General features: G+C 38.8%; 1 protein-coding gene across 4 annotated transcripts in view; it reads right to left on the reverse strand.

Moving 5' to 3' along the window:
* The window catches only part of Lin54 (lin-54 DREAM MuvB core complex component), a 62187-nt gene that overhangs the window by 26705 nt on the left and 17206 nt on the right, over positions 1-18276 (reverse strand). For 3 of the 4 annotated variants that reach the window (XM_041642089.1, XM_041642086.1, XM_041642087.1), the window contains exons 2-4: positions 14955-15670; positions 9574-9697; positions 2556-2698 (exon numbers count right to left, since the gene is read on the reverse strand). In XM_041642089.1, the coding sequence (XP_041498023.1) occupies positions 2556-2698; positions 9574-9697; positions 14955-15638 (951 nt within the window). In that variant the 5' untranslated portion in view covers positions 15639-15670. The remainder of the gene's footprint in view (positions 1-2555; positions 2699-9573; positions 9698-14954; positions 15671-18276) is intronic. The other variant, XM_041642090.1, reaches the window with a different exon arrangement.

Consider the following 18276-nt stretch of genomic DNA (forward strand, 5'->3'; position numbering starts at 1 on the left):
AAATTGAAATATAACGTATCAAATAACTCTAAAAGGAATACTATGATTTCAGAACAAAAGATACACTAAAGGACAGAAAACAGGATGAAATTGGTAAAACTTGTCTACAAAATGAGTTCTAGGACAGCCAGGATGGTTACACAGAGAAACCCTGCCTTGAAAAACAACAACAACAAAAAAAGTAAAACGTAAAGAAGTAGTGGTTCTCAACCTTGGCAATACTTTGGCCCTTTAATACAGTTCCTCCCGTGGTGAAAACTCCACAAAAGTATTTCATTGCTATTTCACAACTGGAATCATACGACAAATATCTGATATGCAAGATATCTGTTGTACAAAACCTGTGGGGGGGTCAAGACCTACAGGTTGAGATTCAATGACTTAAAGCCAGGAGAAATAAATAAAACACAACATTTCATTAACTCAATGTTGGCATGTCTAATAAATATGAAATTTCATGATTACTGAAAAAAACACAACAGAAGAAATTTCTCCTGCAGTGAGACACAGCTGCAGTTTTCAAGGGAGTTGAGAAAGTACTGGCATCTTGATTTCTACAGTGAGAGCAGTAATTTAGTCTCAGAGACGGAGAAGAGTGTGAGATCTGTCTGAAATGTTAACAAGGTTGTCCCCCCCAAAAAATGAATAAGCAGCCTCCCCCAACAGAAAGAAAGGATCTTAATGAAAGAGCCCAGGACACAACTCCCTCTGACACGCACCACCAGGCTGGACATGAAGCAGCGGCAGATAAGGACGACAACTGCCGGAAGCCAGTTAGCTACTTTTCATAATTCCACTCAGTGATTCTCTACTCCCACCCACAACATGGAATGAAAATATCTAACCTAGCCTACAGATTCTAATCTAAACAGGATATGGAAGGAAGTCAGACATTAGTTTTGGGTTGTTTTATTTTGTTTTTAAAGAGGGCCCTTAGGTGCTTCTGAAGCATAGACAAACCCGACTATGACTGATCTCCCTCAGGATCTACATCTTCTACCAAACTGTCTACTACAACTCAGCAGGTCCCCTTTATAAATATGCAACCTCTTATTATTCAGAACAGTGGCCCTCAGTCTAAGTGCCCATTTGAATCACTCAGGGGCAGCTTCAAAATCTTGATATCAAACCAAACTCCAGAGAGAATAAATCAGACACTCTGGGATGAGAATTTCCCGTGATTCTAATGTGCAGACAAGGTGAGGTGCATTGCAAACAGCAGAAGTCCCTGAAGACAGTAATTCTTCCAGTAGAGCTTTCAAAGCCAGGTGTGGTGGCACATGCCAGTTAATCCCAGCACTCAGAAGGCTGAGGCAGAAGGAGTGCCTTGAGTTCGAGGCCATCCTAGGCTATATAGAAAAACTCTGAAGACAAAATAAAACAAGAATAGCCTACTCTATATAAATCTTAGTCACACACACACACACACACACACACACACACACACACACCAGTCTGCCTGCAATCATTAAGATTCTGAACACAACTTTCACTGTTTCCATCTAAAGTTCTTTCTTCCTCCACTCCTTAAAATTAAACCCTTACTTGTATTTTAGCCCCAGTGTTCACCATTATGCATGAATAAGCTGATTTCATTTGCACGTGGATGCCTACTTAAATAAGTTGTATGAGGTATCATATTTACATATTATATAGAGCAAACAATCAATTTTTTTTAATTTATGAATAATTGCAAATCAAGGAAGAAGCCAGGGACAAAAGATAATGTCTTTTCAGAGTCATAGGGTGGCATCTCACAGCAAAAAAAAATGTTTTCTACCCAAGTGACTTTTAAAATAAACCTGTTTTGTATGTTTTTCTACACTGGTATAATGACATTAATATGCCTTAGCGAAGTTAGATACTTACCACCTTAGAATGAAAACAAATTATGAAAAGCTTTCAAATATTTCGCATAAAATGTAGTTTAGCTTCAAGTATATAGACAATATGCTTGGCAACATCTAATATTCTTTTCTAATGCAGAACGGTAGCCAGCAACAACTCACGTCTCCATCAAGAAATGGCTGCTTAGCATTTTATAACTGCAAACCCACTACATGTGTTTATTATTACCCAAGAGTAAGTGTGTTAAATACGAACTGAAGAATAACTAAGTGCATCAATACTTCATTAAAAAAACTGTATCTATATTCATATGGGCCATAAAAATCACCAATGATTACTCTGTTACCAAGTGTTTAAAATAAAATCTTTACTAGCAAAAACATATTGCTTGTGGTTGAGGGTGTTGCTCAGAGAGACACAGAGAGGGGGAATATGAATCCTTCATCACAATGCTTATAATCACACTTTGGAGGCAGAAGCATGAGGATTTTGAGTCCTAGGCCAGTCACCCAGCACTACAGAGTAGATCCACTATTAAACAAGCAATAAAAGAAAGAAAACAATTTGATTACTAAATTAATTGTGTATTCACTGAGCGCCTTTTATCTGCTTGGAAATATATGAAAACTAAAGTATTTGGAGTTACTTGAAGACAACAAATGCAGCAACCACAGTATTTGGCATTTGTGGCTGATTTCCTTTTTTACCTTATTTGGTGACTTCAAAGGTGAGATGGCTATCTTATTTGGTGTCTGTGTTGTAGAATTTAAAGTTGATCCAATAACGCCACTTTCCGATATAGTTATGGTCTTTGATGGAGTTCCAGGAGTAGACTGTGAAAGAACCCTACCTGCAAATGAGAGGCAGCACACGGGTGACTGTTAGTAACAGGTGAAAACCTTACACGATGATAACCTACATAGACAAGGACTTTAGAGACATTAGTTAGACCCTAAGGGGTATAGTGAACCTAAGAATTATCAAAAATATGCCCTGAAACATAGCTAAGCTATTTCTATCAGAGTAAGCTTGGGACAATTCAGGACTTTTGCCCCCAGTCTGCTTCAGCCTCTGTGCTTCCCTGTTCCACGGCTGTCTTCCTAACTGTACTTCCCTGTTCCACGGCTGTCTTCCTAGCTGTACTTCCCTGTTCCACGGCTGTCTTCCTAGCTGTGCTTCCCTGTTCCACGGCTGTCTTCCTAGCTGGGCTTCCCTGTTCCACGGCTGTCTTCCTAGCTGTACTTCCCTGTTCCACGGCTGTCTTCCTAGCTGTACTTCCCTGTTCCACGGCTGTCTTCCTAGCTGTACTTCCCTGTTCCACGGCTGTCTTCCTAGCTGTACTTCCCTGTTCCACGGCTGTCTTCCTAGCTGTGTTTCCCTGTTCCACGGCTGTCTTCCTAGCTGTGCTTCCCTGTTCCACGGCTGTCTTCCTAGTTGTACTTTTCGTGTACTACAGCTGACTTCCTATTTGAACAATTTTTCAGGGAAAATTGAAATCCACAATTTTACTGGGACACAGCTTTGTTGGTAGAGGGCTTGGTTAGCATGTAGGAAGCCATGGATCTCTCCCTAGAACCTGATCAACCAGGAAAGATGGGACACCACTTGGAAGGTAGAGACCTGAAGATCCAGGTTCATTCTCAGCTACACAGCAATAGGCTAACCAGGAATACATCAGACTTTGACTCAAAAAACAAAAACAAAACTCATACAGACACTTATAAAAACAGCTACCAGGGGCCAGAGAGATGGCTCAGTGATTAAGAGTACTTGCTACTCTTCCAGAGAACCAAAGCCAGAGCCCAGCACCCACATCAGGTGGCTCTGGGCTTGGCAGCAAGTGTCTTCACCTTCTCAGCCATCTCACTGGGCCCTTACTGGGAAAACTTTTTAAAATAAAGTAATCCTTAAAGAACTAAATGGTAAAGGAACAAAAAATTACTATCTCCCGGCAGTAGTTGTATACATCTTTAATCCTAGCACTTGTAAGACAGAAGCAGATGGATCTCTATGAATTCAAGCCCAGCATGGTCTATAGAGCTAGTTCTAATACAGACATGGTTACACAAAGAAACCCTGTCTCAAAAAAAGAAAAGGAAGAAAAAAGAAAAGGAAGGAAGGAAGGAAGGAAGGAGAAAAATACTATCAAGAAAAACCCTAACTGTATTAGGGGAGACCAGTAAAAACCCAGGTATAAAAATAGAGTATAACTAGGGGGCAAGTTATAAGTCAATGTAAAAAAAACTAAAACAAAAAAAAATTTAACTAAAGTTAAGTATATGTCTCCCAGACAGAAATTTAACAGAGAAATAAGAGAACTAACAGATGTTAAGACTCAAATGGACTTAACAGAAATCTACAGAACATTCCATCCAAATATAAAAGGATATTCCTTCTCAGCACCTCACAAAACCTGCTCAAAAACTGACCGCATACTAGATAACAAAGCAAACATCAAGAGATAAAAAAATAAAAATGGAATAACCCTCTGTATCTTATTGAATCACCATGGCTTAAAATTAGAATTCAATAGGAACACTAATTCCAGAAAGCCCACAAACGCATGAAAATTAAACAGTGCTCATCAGAATCACCAATGGGTCAAAGAAGAAATAAAGAAATTAAAAACTTCCTAAAATTCAATGAAAATGACCACACAGCATACTCAAATTTAGGGATACAATGAAAGCAGTGTTAAGAAGAAAGTTCATAGCACTAAATGCCTACATAAATAAGCTGGAGAAATCACACACCAATGACTTAACAGAACAAAAAGAATCAAACTCACCCAGAAGGACCAGATGGCAGTAAATAATCAAATTGAGAGCTGTAATCAACAAAACAGAAACAAAGAAAACAATACAAAGAATCAATGAGACAAAGAGTTGATTCTTTGAGAAATATCAATGAAATAGACAAACCTTTATCCAAACAGACCAAAAGGAACAGAAGAGAATATTCAAACTAATAAAATCAGAATGAAAAGGGGGACATAAGAACAGACTCAAGGAAACCCAGAGAATCATGAGGTCATATTTTGAAAACCTGTACTGCACAAAGTTGGAAAATGGAAATGGACAACTTTCTGGATAAATATCACTTACCAAAATTAAATCAAGATCAGATAAGCAAATTAAATAGACCTATAACCTCTAAAGAAAGAGAAACAGTCAACAAAAGTCTCCCAACCAAAAAAGCCCAGTACCAGATGGTTTCAACGCAGAATTCTACAAGATTTTCAAAGAACTAATACCAATACTCCTCAAATTATTCCACACAAAAGAAACAGAAGGAACAATACCAAACTCCTTTTACAAGGCTACAATTACACTGATACCCAAAACAAGAAAGAAAACTACAGATCAATCTCACTCATGAACTTTGACACAAAAATACTCAGTAAAATACTGGCAAACCATTTCCAAGAACACATCAGAAAAATCATCATGACCAAGAAGGCTTCATCCCAGAGATGCAGGGATGGTTTAACATACGAAAATCTATCAATGCAATCGACAGTATAAACAACTAACTGGGAAAAAAAATCCACATGCTCATCTCATTAGATGCTGAAAAAGCCTTCAATAAAATACAACATACCTTCATGACAAAGGTCTTGGAAAGAGCAGAGGGATATAAGGAACATACCTAAACATACAACAAGCCAACCGCCAACATCAAACTAAATGGAGAGAAACTCCCAGCGATCCCATTGAAATCAGGAACAAGACAAGACTGTCCACTCTCTCCATATCTATTCAATATAGTTCTTGAAGTTCTAGCTATAACAATAAGACACTAAAAGGAGATCAAGGGGATACAAACTGGAAAAGAAGAAGTCAAACTCTCACTATTTGCTGATGATAGTTTACATAAGCGAACCCAATAATTCTACCAAGGAACTCCTACAACTCATAAACACCTTCAGTAACAAAGCAGGATACAAGAGTAACTCAAAAAAAAAAAAAAGCAGTAGCCCTCATTTATACAAATGATAAATAGGCTAAAAAAGTAATTATAGAAACATCACCCTTCACAATAGCCACAAATAAAATAAAATATCTTAGAGTAACTCTAACCAAACAAGCGGAAGACCTGTATGACAAGAACTTTAAATCTTTGAAGAAAGAGACTGATGAAGATATTAGAAAATGGAAAGATCTCCCATACTCTTGGGTAGGTAGAATTAACATAGTAAAAATGGCAATCTTACCAAAAGCAACCTACAGATTCAATGCAATGACCATCAAAATCCAGCAAAATTTCTTCAAAGACCTCAAAAGAATGGTACTCAACTTCATATGGAAAAGCAAAATAACCCAGGATAGCCAAAACAATCCTGCACAATAAAAGAACTTTTGGAGGCATCACAATCCCTGAGTTCAAACTCTACTACAGAGCTACAGTACTGATAACAGCCTGGTACTGGCATAAAAACAGACAAGAGACTCAATGGAACCGAATAGAAGACCCAGATATCAATTCACAAACCTATGAACTCCTAATTTTTACAAAAAAGCAAAAAATATCAAATGGAAAAAAGAAAGCATATTTAACAAATGGTGCTGGCATAACTGGATATTAACATGTAGAATGAAAATAGATCCATATCTATCACCATGCACAAAACTCAAGTCCAAATGGATCAAAACCAACCAAACTGAACCTCACAGAAGAGAAATACACTTGAACGCATTGGTACAGGAGACCACTTCCTAAATATAACCCCAGCAGCACAGACACTGAGCAACAATTAATAAATGGGACCTCCTGGAACTGAGAAGCTTCTGTAAAGCAAAGAACATGGTCAACAAGACAAAATGGCAGCCTACAGAATGAGAAAAGATCTTCACCAATCCCACATCAGACAGAAAGCTGGTCTCTAAAATATATGAAGAACTCAAGAAACTAGTCATCAAAAAAATATATAATCCAATTTAAAAAAAATGGGGTACAGACCTAAACAGACAACTCTCAACAGAGGAATCTAAAATGGCTGAAAGACACTTAGGGAAATGCTCAATATCCTTAGTCATCAGAGAAATACAAATCAAAACAACTCTGAGATTCCATCTTACATCTGTAAGAGCAGATAAAATCAATAACACTGATGACAACTTATGCTGGAGAGGATGTGGGATAAAGGGAACATTCCTGCATTGCTGGTGGGAATGCAAACTGGTACAGCTGCTTTGAACATCAGTATAACGATTTCTCAGAAAATTAAAAAAACAACCTTCCTCAAGACCCAGCAATACCACTTTTGAGTATACATCCAAAGGATGCTCAATTGTACCACAAAGACATGTTCATAGCATCATTATGTGTTATAACCAGGACCTGGAAACAACCTAAATGTCCCTTGACCAAAGAATGGATAAAGAAAATGTGTTACATTTATACAATGGATTACTACACAATGATTAAAAAAAAAATGACATCTTGAAATTTGGATCTGTATGGATCTAGAAAACACTGAGTGAGGTAACCAGACCCAGAAAGACAAATATAATATATACTCACTCATAAGTGGCTTTTAGACATAGAAAAAAAAAACAACCTACAATTCACAATCCCAGAGAACCGAGACAACAAAGAGGACCCTCAGAGAGACATACACGAATCTAATTTACATGGGAAGCAGAAAAAGACAAGATCTCCTGAGTAAATTGGAAGCATGGGGATCATGGGAGAGGGCAGAAGAGGAGGGAGAGGAAAGGAGGGGAGCAGAGAAAAATGTATAGCTCAATAAAAACAGTAAAAAAAAAATAGTTAAGCATATGCCAGGTGTGGTGGTGCATGCCTTAAATCCCTGCACTTGGGAGGTGAGTCTGAGGCCAGCCTGCTCTACATAGTGAGTTCCAGGCCAGCCAGGGCTACATGGTGAGACCCTCAAATACAAATAAACTGCAATGTAAGTAAATACACGACATAAATAATCCATCCTGATGGGAACACATATAAAAACAATTACATGAAGACACCTCATTAAACTTCAATAACGTCTAAGAGTGGCCAAGAGGTGAGAGGAGCAAGGCAGTCACGAGGGTGGCAAAGAAAGCCACTCCAGGCAAGAGAAACATTGCTAAGACCCTCAGTTCCAAGAGAGTATAATCTAGTTGCTATCTCTTAAGATAAGTTAAATAGGTTTGGGCTGATAGGAGGCAAAATAAAAAGGATATAAATAGATCCTAATGGCTAAGAGAAGACTGCATTTGAATAAGTCAAAGCCAAAACTAAATATTTTAAGCATGGATGTGACAAGATCAATTTTTTTTTTTGAGAAACCAACTATACATAGGTAAATCAATTCAATAAGGACCCCCTCATTTAAAAAGAATCTTTAACATTTTGAAACAGCATTAGCTACAATAAAAAATGGTGTAACCTACTACTTATAATACAGGACAATTACTTTTGTAGCTTAAAATGTGATATATAAAAAATGTAGGCACTATATAAAAGAAGGAACTAAGCTGGGCATGATGTGAATGAATACTCACAACCTCAGTCCTTGAGAGAAAAACTACTGTGAATTCAGAAGCCAGACTGGGCTACAGAGTTAGCCAGGCTAGCCAGGGCTAAAGAGCAAGATCCTACCCCTTCCTCCACAAAAGACAAAATTATCTCTGCAAACTGAACTTAGCACTAACAGTTCCAGCAACACAACGGGTATCTATCTCTATGCTTTTGTCAGCAATTGCAAGGCAAACCGTGATTAGCTTGTGACATATGATAAATGACCCAAGGACCGAACTATGGCATCCATGGCACTAATTCATGCTGATCAGGGAGAGCTGCACTGTCGGGGATTTTGTCGCTGTTTTGTATTAGTTCTGTATCTCATGAATTGATACCACAAGGTCTTTAGGCATAGCCAACCTTTCTACTAACTGAACCACAATTCCTAACAGAATACTTGAAGGTTAAATAACAAAACTGATGGGGCTGGAGAGATGGCTCAGAGGTTAAGAGCACTGGCTGCTCTTCCAGAGGTCCTGAGTTCAATTCCCAGCAACCACATGGTGGCTCACAACCATCTGTACTGACATATGGCGCCCTCCTCTGGCATGCGGGTAGAGGCAGAATGTTGTATACATAATAAATAAATAAATTTATAAAAAAAAAATAACAAAACTGATATAGTTACTTATGATGACACATTTTAAAGTATATAATATAAAGAACTGGGTCACATTAGAAAGTACTGGTAGATGTAATACAGCTTAAATTCTGTTATTATTTAAGTAACTATCATTTGGTAACATGACAATTTTCTGCTCACAAAGAATTGTATGGGGGGGCTGAGTAGGGGGTTCAGCCAGAGGCAGTGGGTTACAATTTCCCATCTTGTGTGTTTATAGATTTTGTCTTGTGTGTATGTATCTGTGTATGTGTTTCTTGTGCTTTCTGTTGTTTTGTTTTTCATTCTGGTTTATTTGCTTTTTGTTAGCCTACTTTTCTAAAGAGAGAGAGAGAAAACTGGAATGAGGGAGAGGGGAACATCTGGGAGGAATTGGGAGGGTTGAGGATTCAGGAGGAGTTGGGGAGAACTGTAATCACAATACAGTGTATGAAAAAATTATTTTTAATAAAAAAGAGTACAAAATACTAATAAATAAGCTGATTGCTACACTGAAAACATATTAAAGTGGCAGAATGAGCTTCTCTAAATCTAAAAGAAAGACATACATATAGTTTGATAAGACTATAAAGAAATATAACCTGTGATGACCGGTGGTGACACTTGAGTTGTCTGTCCTGTGACCGCTTTACTATTAATTGGTTTTGCAAAGATCAGCTTCGTGATCACTGGACCAGAGGTTGGTGTTCGAGGCTTCTTAGCAATCTGAAACATATAGATAACTATGAAGACATCTGTTTCCATAAAAAATCTACGAAGGAAAGTTAGACAAGATTCATACACAGTAGTACATTAAGTCAGGTTATTTACCAAATTTATCTATGTATTAATGTATAAAACATTTAAAACAAACCAATTCACCAAAATATTAATATGATCATATCTATAAGCTCATATGTCCTAATTCCTCTAATTTCATGATAAATCCCTAGTCTCTCTGAAACATGCAGATGGTGAACAAAATAGTAAAGTTTAATAATAAAAGTGTTTAATAGTGAAACACTATGCACAATGTTAGTTTCCAAAAAAGCTATTCAATAACAAAAAGACGGAGTTCAAAAAGTACAATACAAACAATGAGGTACCACTGCACACATATGCATGACCACCTTCATCTATGATCCAAAATGTAAATTATTACGTATTACAGATTTTCAACTACATTTTCTTTCTTTTCACTTTCTCTTTTTTGCTCATTTTGTTTTTGAGATAGGCATCAGTTCAGGCTGGCCTGGAGCCCACTATGTAGCCCAGGCAGACCTTGAACTCATGGCACTCTCCCTGCCTCAGCCTCCCAAGTACTGAGATTACAGGCATAAGCCACCACGTTTAGCAGACTTTCCATAGGAGTGAAAGAAGAACTGAACCAGTTCAAGTCAATTACAAAGACAGTTTTGTAGAAGATCTGTAAAAGGCTCTGAAACATAGTTACTAAAATAGTATTTATTGTACTTTAAACTACTGGAAGGGACTATCCATACATTATTTAATTCATCTCCAATATGAAGTTAAAATATGGGCACACTGTTGACCTAAACTAAAATTTGCCACAAGTCAAAAAAGAGAGAGGTACCAATGTAGTACAGTTATTTTTTGAGACAGGGAGGGTCATTCTTGTGAAGCTAACTAATGAGACCATGCTGGCCTCGGACTCCCAGGAAAGATCACAGGTGTGAGCCACTGTGCCCAAGACCGATGTTTTTATACTGAAATTGTCAGGAAAGGCAAAGGCATAACTGCTAAAAGAAAAGAGCGGAAACTTACCTGGCATAAACTCAAAGTTTAGTGTGTGAGGAACAGTAACTATTTTACCTTTAGACAGGCCCTAACGTACTATTTATTACTGGAGGTGACAAAGTGAGTACGCATGACCAACAATAGCAATCCATCAGAAACAATATTGATCACAGTCAGGCATCAGTTCTATGTGTTCAAACTACAAACAGCATGCTATCTTACACTCACAATGTAACTTTCTTGCACTCAGAACTTATTAGTGACACAAATACCTCTGAGAGAAAATCGTATTTTCACAAAAGGAAGTCCATCCATTAGTGTGTAACAATACATCCAGCTTGCAAGCCATGACACAGCTGCGTAAATTCACTGTGCTCTGGGAAGCTGATGTAGTCTTGAGACATGAAGGGAAGCACTTCCCAAGAGCTTACTAAAGCTCTAAAGCAAAGTGGAATCTCACATATATATAGTATCAGTAACCACAGAGGTAGACTGTCTTAGAAACACCTAACCTTAGCTATTAAAAGTAAGACTTGAAAGTATCTCCCCCTTTCCTGATTTTAACCATTATATATTATATGCTTACCAAACAGGAAAAAAATCCAAACACTGGAAGCAAAATTACATTAATTATTCAAATGAACGATCTCATCTTGCTCTTATGGTTGTATTCTTTTAGTGGAGCACTGTTCAAAATAACAATTTCCAGATCCATTAAGGAACCATAATTAGTTTTCAAAAAAAGCCCTCACATTGCCTAGGCTGGCCTTGAAGTCCTTATCCTTCTGCCTCTACCCCCAAGCTCAGGGATTACAGACATGTACCACCACACCTGGCTTTATGTTCTGGATATGGAATGCAGGACTTTGTGCATGCTCCTGAAAATGATTCTTGATTTATTAATTATGTATACAGTGTTCTGTCTACACGTATGCCTGTACACCAGAAGAGGGCACCAGATCTCATTACGGATGGTTGTCAGTTACCATGTTGTTGCTGGGAATTGAACTTAGGACCTCTGAAAAAGCAGCCAGTGCTCTTAACTGCTTAGCCATCTCTCCAGGCCCTTGAAAATGATGCTTTATGCTTATTTTACTTACACTTTTGTTCTAAGGTAGCTTAGGAATCAAAGTGAAAGGGGATGCTGCCTGGCCTGGGTTCATTTGCTGGAGTGCTTGCCTGGCATACACAAAGCTCACCAGTGGTTTAGAGCACTTGTTACTCTTGCAGAGGACCTAGCTTCCTTTCCCAGCACCCTAAGAAAGGCTCAAAACTATCTGCAACTTCAGTTTCAAAAGATCTGAAGCCTTTTGGGATTTGCAGGAACAAGGTACACACATGGTATATATACATACATACATATATACATTTAAGCAAAACATTCATTCACATAAATAATTTAAACAAAAGAAAACCTTAAAAAATTTAAGAAATTTTCAATATATTTATGAAACTAGAAGATTAATACAAAATGAAAAAGGAAGAAAATTTACAAATAAGGTAGAAAAGTAAGCCAAATAACTCATGCAAATAGCTCTCAGCATGCCGTCCCAGACCTGCTAGCTGCTTACTGTTCTCCCACACGGGGCACTGCAAACACGGGCCAATGGTTAGCTATCTGGAATTGGGTATGTCTACACACCCATCATCATCATGCTACAGTCAATACCGTCACTACTTCTGAACGTGAGTCTTCACTCTCACCTGCTGTCCATGCTCAACCACCTCAGTACTCTAACTAAACTCAAAACAATGCTGCAGACTACATGGGGGAAATCAGATTTCTATGCATATAGGCCTTGAAATATATGTATCATGGGGACTAATGTAGAAAACTCTAAGTTTGTAGTTACTTATTAATGGAGGAAGATCATTGGTTAAATAAAAAGAAACTGCTTGGCCCTCATTGGTTAGAAGATAGGTGGGAGGAGTAAACAGAACAGAACGCTGGGAGGAAGAGGAAGTGAGCTCAGACTCCACAGCTCTCCTCTCGGGAGCAGAGGCCTCAGAGAGACGCCATGCTCCCAGCTCCCAGGCAGAAGCACGCGATGAAGCTCCGACCCAGGATGGACATAGGCTAGAATCTTCCCGGTAAGCGCACCTAGGGGCACTACACAGATGATTAGAAATGGGCTAAATTAATATGTGAGAATTAGCCTAGAAGAGGCTAGATAGAAATGGGCCAAGCAGTGATTAAATGAACAGTTTGTGTGTTGTTATTTCGGGCATAAGCTAGCCAGGTAGCCGGGGTGCTGGGGACGCAGCCCCGCCGCCCTTATTACTACAACTTATTTTTTTTTTAAGTGTTTTAGGGTCTCAGAAGTTGCTTCTGAGTTAGAAACATTTGAGTTACCTGAAATCAGCTGGATACTTAGAAAATATTCTAGTATGTTTCCTTGGTTTTCTGCTGTTTATTTCAATTATTTAATTGATTATTTTACTTATCTATTGGTTTTTTGTTTTTGAGTCAGGGTCTCACTTTATCATCCTTCTCGCTGTCCTGGAACTCATTATGCCAACCAGGCTGTTCTCAGACTCAGAGATCCGCCTGTTTCTACATCCTGAATGCGGGGATTAAGACACGTTCCTCCACGCCCAGCTCTGTTATATATTCTTTTAAGAAACATAACTTTTAAAACAAATGGAATCAGTCTTTATAAAACCAACAACAATAAAAAGAAGTGAGTGTTAGGCCAGAGTCTTTTACTATCAATACTTAGAAAATTAGAGTAGGAAATTAATGGATAGAAATAAATTACTTATTGAAACTGTACACTGCTCTCATGAATGAAAAAAATCACTTTGATTTCTATCATTAGTTCTTTGAGACCATGATAGTGATCCACACTGCCAAGGCCAATCAAAATAGGCTTCGATACTAAGGACAGGATACTTAACAGTGATAGGCTAGGCTATCTCATTCAAGAGCGCCTCAGCAAAATAAATAAATAAACTAATTAAAGCATGAGGTAACAAAGATGGAGAACATGAACTATTAAATAACAGCAGAAAGGATACAGCAAGTTACAAGACTTGAAAAAGTTTAAGCTTCTTAATGCAAAGTTCCTGAGAATTAACGTCTCTAATTCTTTTCCAACACAGTAACCAAAACTTGAATGTAAATATCAGCTAAGAGGAAACACCTCTCCCAAATTCCTTACACTCCTTCCTTTGCTACTTTGGCTCATACCTTCTTGTCTGTCTTTCTTTCTTTCTTTCTTTTTTCTTTTTTTTGGTTTTTCAAGACAGGGCTTCCCTGTGTACTCCTGGCTGCCCTGGAACTCACAGAGATCTGCCTGCCTCTACCTACCAAGTGTAGCCACAGCTGACTACCTCCTGGTTTCTTTTAAAAGACAACCTTCCAAACATGGGATGGACTGTGTTTTCCTTCTCGTAAGTGAATCACTATATTTCTAAATATTTCTAAGCATTCTGCTATCCTAAAGAGGCTTTTCTGGACATTAGAAGAAAAAAAAAAAACATTTCATGTATGCTCTGGTAATCCGCTATTTGAGGTATTTGAGGGTATTTTTCATACTATTAAGTGCTATTCTGAAGGATCTTCAATGTTTTAAGAACTGTGCAATTCTATATTGCTTTGTTTTGTCTTGTTATATGATCAAGTAGCCATCTTAAGCTAAGGTAAAACTTCAGAGAGGAAGTTACCCCCAGTTCCACAGTCAGCAGGACAGTACAGGGGAGACAAGCCCAGTGCTCTGCTCCATCCTATTCACTGTCTTCCTCACACTGCAAACATGAACGATGGACAAAAAAGCTCCAAGTAAGATAAACGCTGGTGAGCATCAGCTATTGCTGCACCCAACGGTTCTCAGAGCAGCAAAGTTTAGCCTTTAGTCATTAATTAACCAATAAAAAAAGGTTGATTACTTGATGGCTCTGCAGTAAGTAAGTAGGGCATCTTTATGCCAGCAAAACAATACTCTTGTAGGCAAACTATCACTATGCATAAAATCTTTAAAAAGCTACAAATAAACAATTCAGAAATTTAACCAAAATTTAGTTTGCTATGAAGTTTTCTGGTAAAAAGTTTCATGGGCATTAGACATACCAAATTTAAAAACAAAACAAATTCATACAATTACTTTAAAACATTCAAAAGAATTCATTAGAAGTTATGCAATTAACAACCCTATAAACACAACTTTGAGTCAGTTTAATTTTTTAACATGCACTTTAAGTAATATGCCCCCTTTGTTGCTTTTACCTGTACTGTTTTTAACTGTTGGGTCTGTAACACAGAGGGCTGAGTTGCAGTATTAATCAGTTGACTTCCTGGGGTCAATGCTGAGACACCAATGACAGGTTTCACCTCTGGCCCCCCTCCAATGGTAACTACTTTAATTTGCTGCGGTGGCAACTTAGCATCTCCTGGCTGGGCCTGAGCTGTAACTTTCTGAGCCTGGGGTAGTTGGCTATGGGGTAGTGCTAAAACAATTGGTGAACCAGATTTGCCCAAAGTTGTTAAAATTAACTTCTGTCCATCTGGTTTAAGGGTCTGATTGCCAAGTTTAAGATCAGATGTCTGTGATACTTTGTTTAGAATAATCTGATTGGCTGATATAGTCACAGGAGTCTGAGCACCAAGTTTTTGAAGGCCACTTGGAAATGCTGGTTTCACTGTGGTATTAGAATCTGCTTTAGTAACTGTGGTATTCACTGCGACTTGGTTAGTGTGGTTACTGTACACTGTGATGGGTTCCGTGGAAATGGGCGTGGCTGTAGAGTCACCAGTAGAATTTATGCTGACAATTTCTTCCAGTTGTGTCTCCATGGGAATTGGGGATGACACAATCACAGCCTCAATACTATCCTCCTCCACTAAAGTTATAGCAGTGTCCATTATGTCCTCTGGAAGCAAGCTATTCACCTCAGCCGGCACCACCTCCATGACCGCTCTGCTTCTAGGAAGATGCCCAGGTGCTGCAAGAAAGAGGAAAAACTGTTACCAGGTTTTAAAGCACATTTTCAAAAATACATTCAGGAAAAATGTAAATAACAAAACCAACAGTGCTGAAATTAGTAATTAAATGAAGAACATTCTGGATATTTATCTAGATTTCACCATTTTCAAAATAGTAGCTTTTAACAATCTAGGATATGGAATTATCTGTAAATCTTCAATGGTCTATCTTGGTCCTCCATAGGATACTACTGTTAGAAAAATCCACTAAATGTTAATGGAGTTTCTAGACTATGGGACCCAAGTCTAATCAATTAGCTTCACACTAAGGGAACTTTTCTTTGGAAAGATTTTCAAATCCTCTGCCATTTAAAGTGTCAAAGGGGAACTAGTTAAGAATTTACACATCTAGAAATCTGGCTCAGCAAGTAAGAGCAACTGTTGCTCTTGCAAAGCACAGTGCTCAGTTTCCAGCACTCACATGGTGGCTCCTAACATTCTGAAACTCCCGTTCCTGAGGAGCCAAAGCCCTCTTCTGACTTCCATGGGTACCAGGCACACACATGACGCACATATATACATGCAGGCAACACATACATAAGAAATAAAAATAAATATAAAAAGAAGAAAATATATACAGCAGTCGCCATCAAGAGAAAAAAGTAAGTCCAGATTATGGACAAATCAGCTGTAATGCTTTTACCTAAAAATCTTTAGAGTGCCCAATAAAAGAGTGAATTCCGGTACCAGCATGTATTAAAGCAGCCCAGCGTGTCTAGACTAGACAGCAGTCAAGTGTTTGCTCAGAGAACTTCAAAACCCTTTAGAACCCCACCAGCAATTCTTCCTCTTCTTGGAGGCATGACATCATCTCACCACTGGCTCAATCCTTCAGCTTCCTGAGTGCTAGCACTGCAGGTGGCATCACCACACCCATCTTATTTTCTTTAAAATACATAACAAGCATTGAAAAATGAAGAGTAGCACATATAGCTGGCAAGGAACATGGCCTGTAATCTCAGCCCTGGGAAGCTGAGTAGGACTGTGGCACGCACGTTCTAGGGCAGCCTGTGTTACACTAAAGAGAAACACATACAAACTACAAACTATATTTAGTAGCCATGGCAAATATTACTGCTGCCAAAATAAGCCATCAGTATAGAGCACTTACTATGGCAAAGATGGCATAAGTTTCCTCCCCAAACCTCTGATTCGTGTAGCATTATCCTATTTCATAGATTAAAAAATGTAGAAAGGTTAAATAATTGTCCAAGGCAAAAGTGAATGGTAGAGGCAGGATTCAAACTCTGGTTTGTATGATTCCAAAGTTAGTCATTTTAACTGCAAAATTATACTATCATAAACGCTGGTGACTAAAATAAGCCTAAGCCTTCACAGTCAACTTCCTGTCCTGAAAGCCCACACTACATGAGTGTTGTCTATCCCAACAGCTTTGTATTTTTGCTCACACTAGAACTTCATGTACAGGAAATCATGTACAGATGTTCCTCAGTGAAAGACGCTGTCCCACAAAAACAATCATAAAATGCTTAAGTCAAATATGCAATCCACCTACCAAACAACCAGATGGCAGAATATCCGACCCCTGGAGGGAATCACAGGCTGCTGTGGGCCACCCCACATGGGTGTTAGAATGAACTGCAGTTCTCGGGAAGAACAACTGGTACTCTTAACCTCAGCCACTGAGCCCTCTTCCCAGCCCCACCTTAGCACGTGTAAAGCAGTGCTTCTCAACCTGTGGGTCAGGACCCCTTTGAGAGTCAGATTGCCCTTTTACTGTGGTCTCAAATCAGGCATCTTGCATATCAGATATGGACATTAATATTCATAACAGAAGCAAAATTACAGTTATAAAGGAGCAACAAAAATAGTTTTATGGTTGGGGGTCACCAAAGCATGAGGAACTGTATTAAAGGGTCACAGCAGCAGGAAGGCTGAGAACCACTGATGTAAAGGAAGAACGAAACAACTCCGCTGAACTAGTTACTGAGAGTCGACCTTCTGTGGCAGACACCTGTGTACACACAGTTGTATCGCATGCCCTCCTGACAGCATGACTCTGACACAGTCCGCACTGCTGCTCTCAGCACCAGCTCTTCCTTCTGACTGTTAAGTATATCCTACTGCACAGCTCTCCCACACTTTGTGTATCCATCCACTTAGTACTGGGCATTGGAACTTTCTCAGTCTGAAACTGCTATGGTAACCCTGCTGTAAACATTAAGTTCAAGGTTCATGGCTATGTCTTTCCATTTCTTTTGAGGAAGAAGTCAAACTTTTATGGTTCTGTTGGATGCAGGCACTCAGATTACCTCATTCAGTAGGGGTGGAGCATCCAGGTCATGAGCACATCTGTAGTAGGATGAAGAGCCTGTGTGACTGTGGGTGGGGCCCTTCGTGGGTGTGGTAGAGACTGTGTGGCTATGGGTGGGGCCCTTTGTTGTGTGTGGTAGGGACTGTGTGGCTATGGGAGAGGCCCTTCATTACGTGTGGTTAGGATTTTCACTGAAGCATATGTCACTGGGGTTGGTATTCTGTGAGCCTGTACTGTGAATGCCTGTAAACCTATCAGTATCCATGGGGTGTTTATAGCTTTGGCTGTGTT

The sequence above is a fragment of the Microtus oregoni genome, unplaced genomic scaffold (assembly GCF_018167655.1).
Source record: "Microtus oregoni isolate MIOR12 unplaced genomic scaffold, Mior012 000072F_ref0000427, whole genome shotgun sequence".
NCBI classification, from domain to species: domain Eukaryota; kingdom Metazoa; phylum Chordata; class Mammalia; order Rodentia; family Cricetidae; genus Microtus; species Microtus oregoni.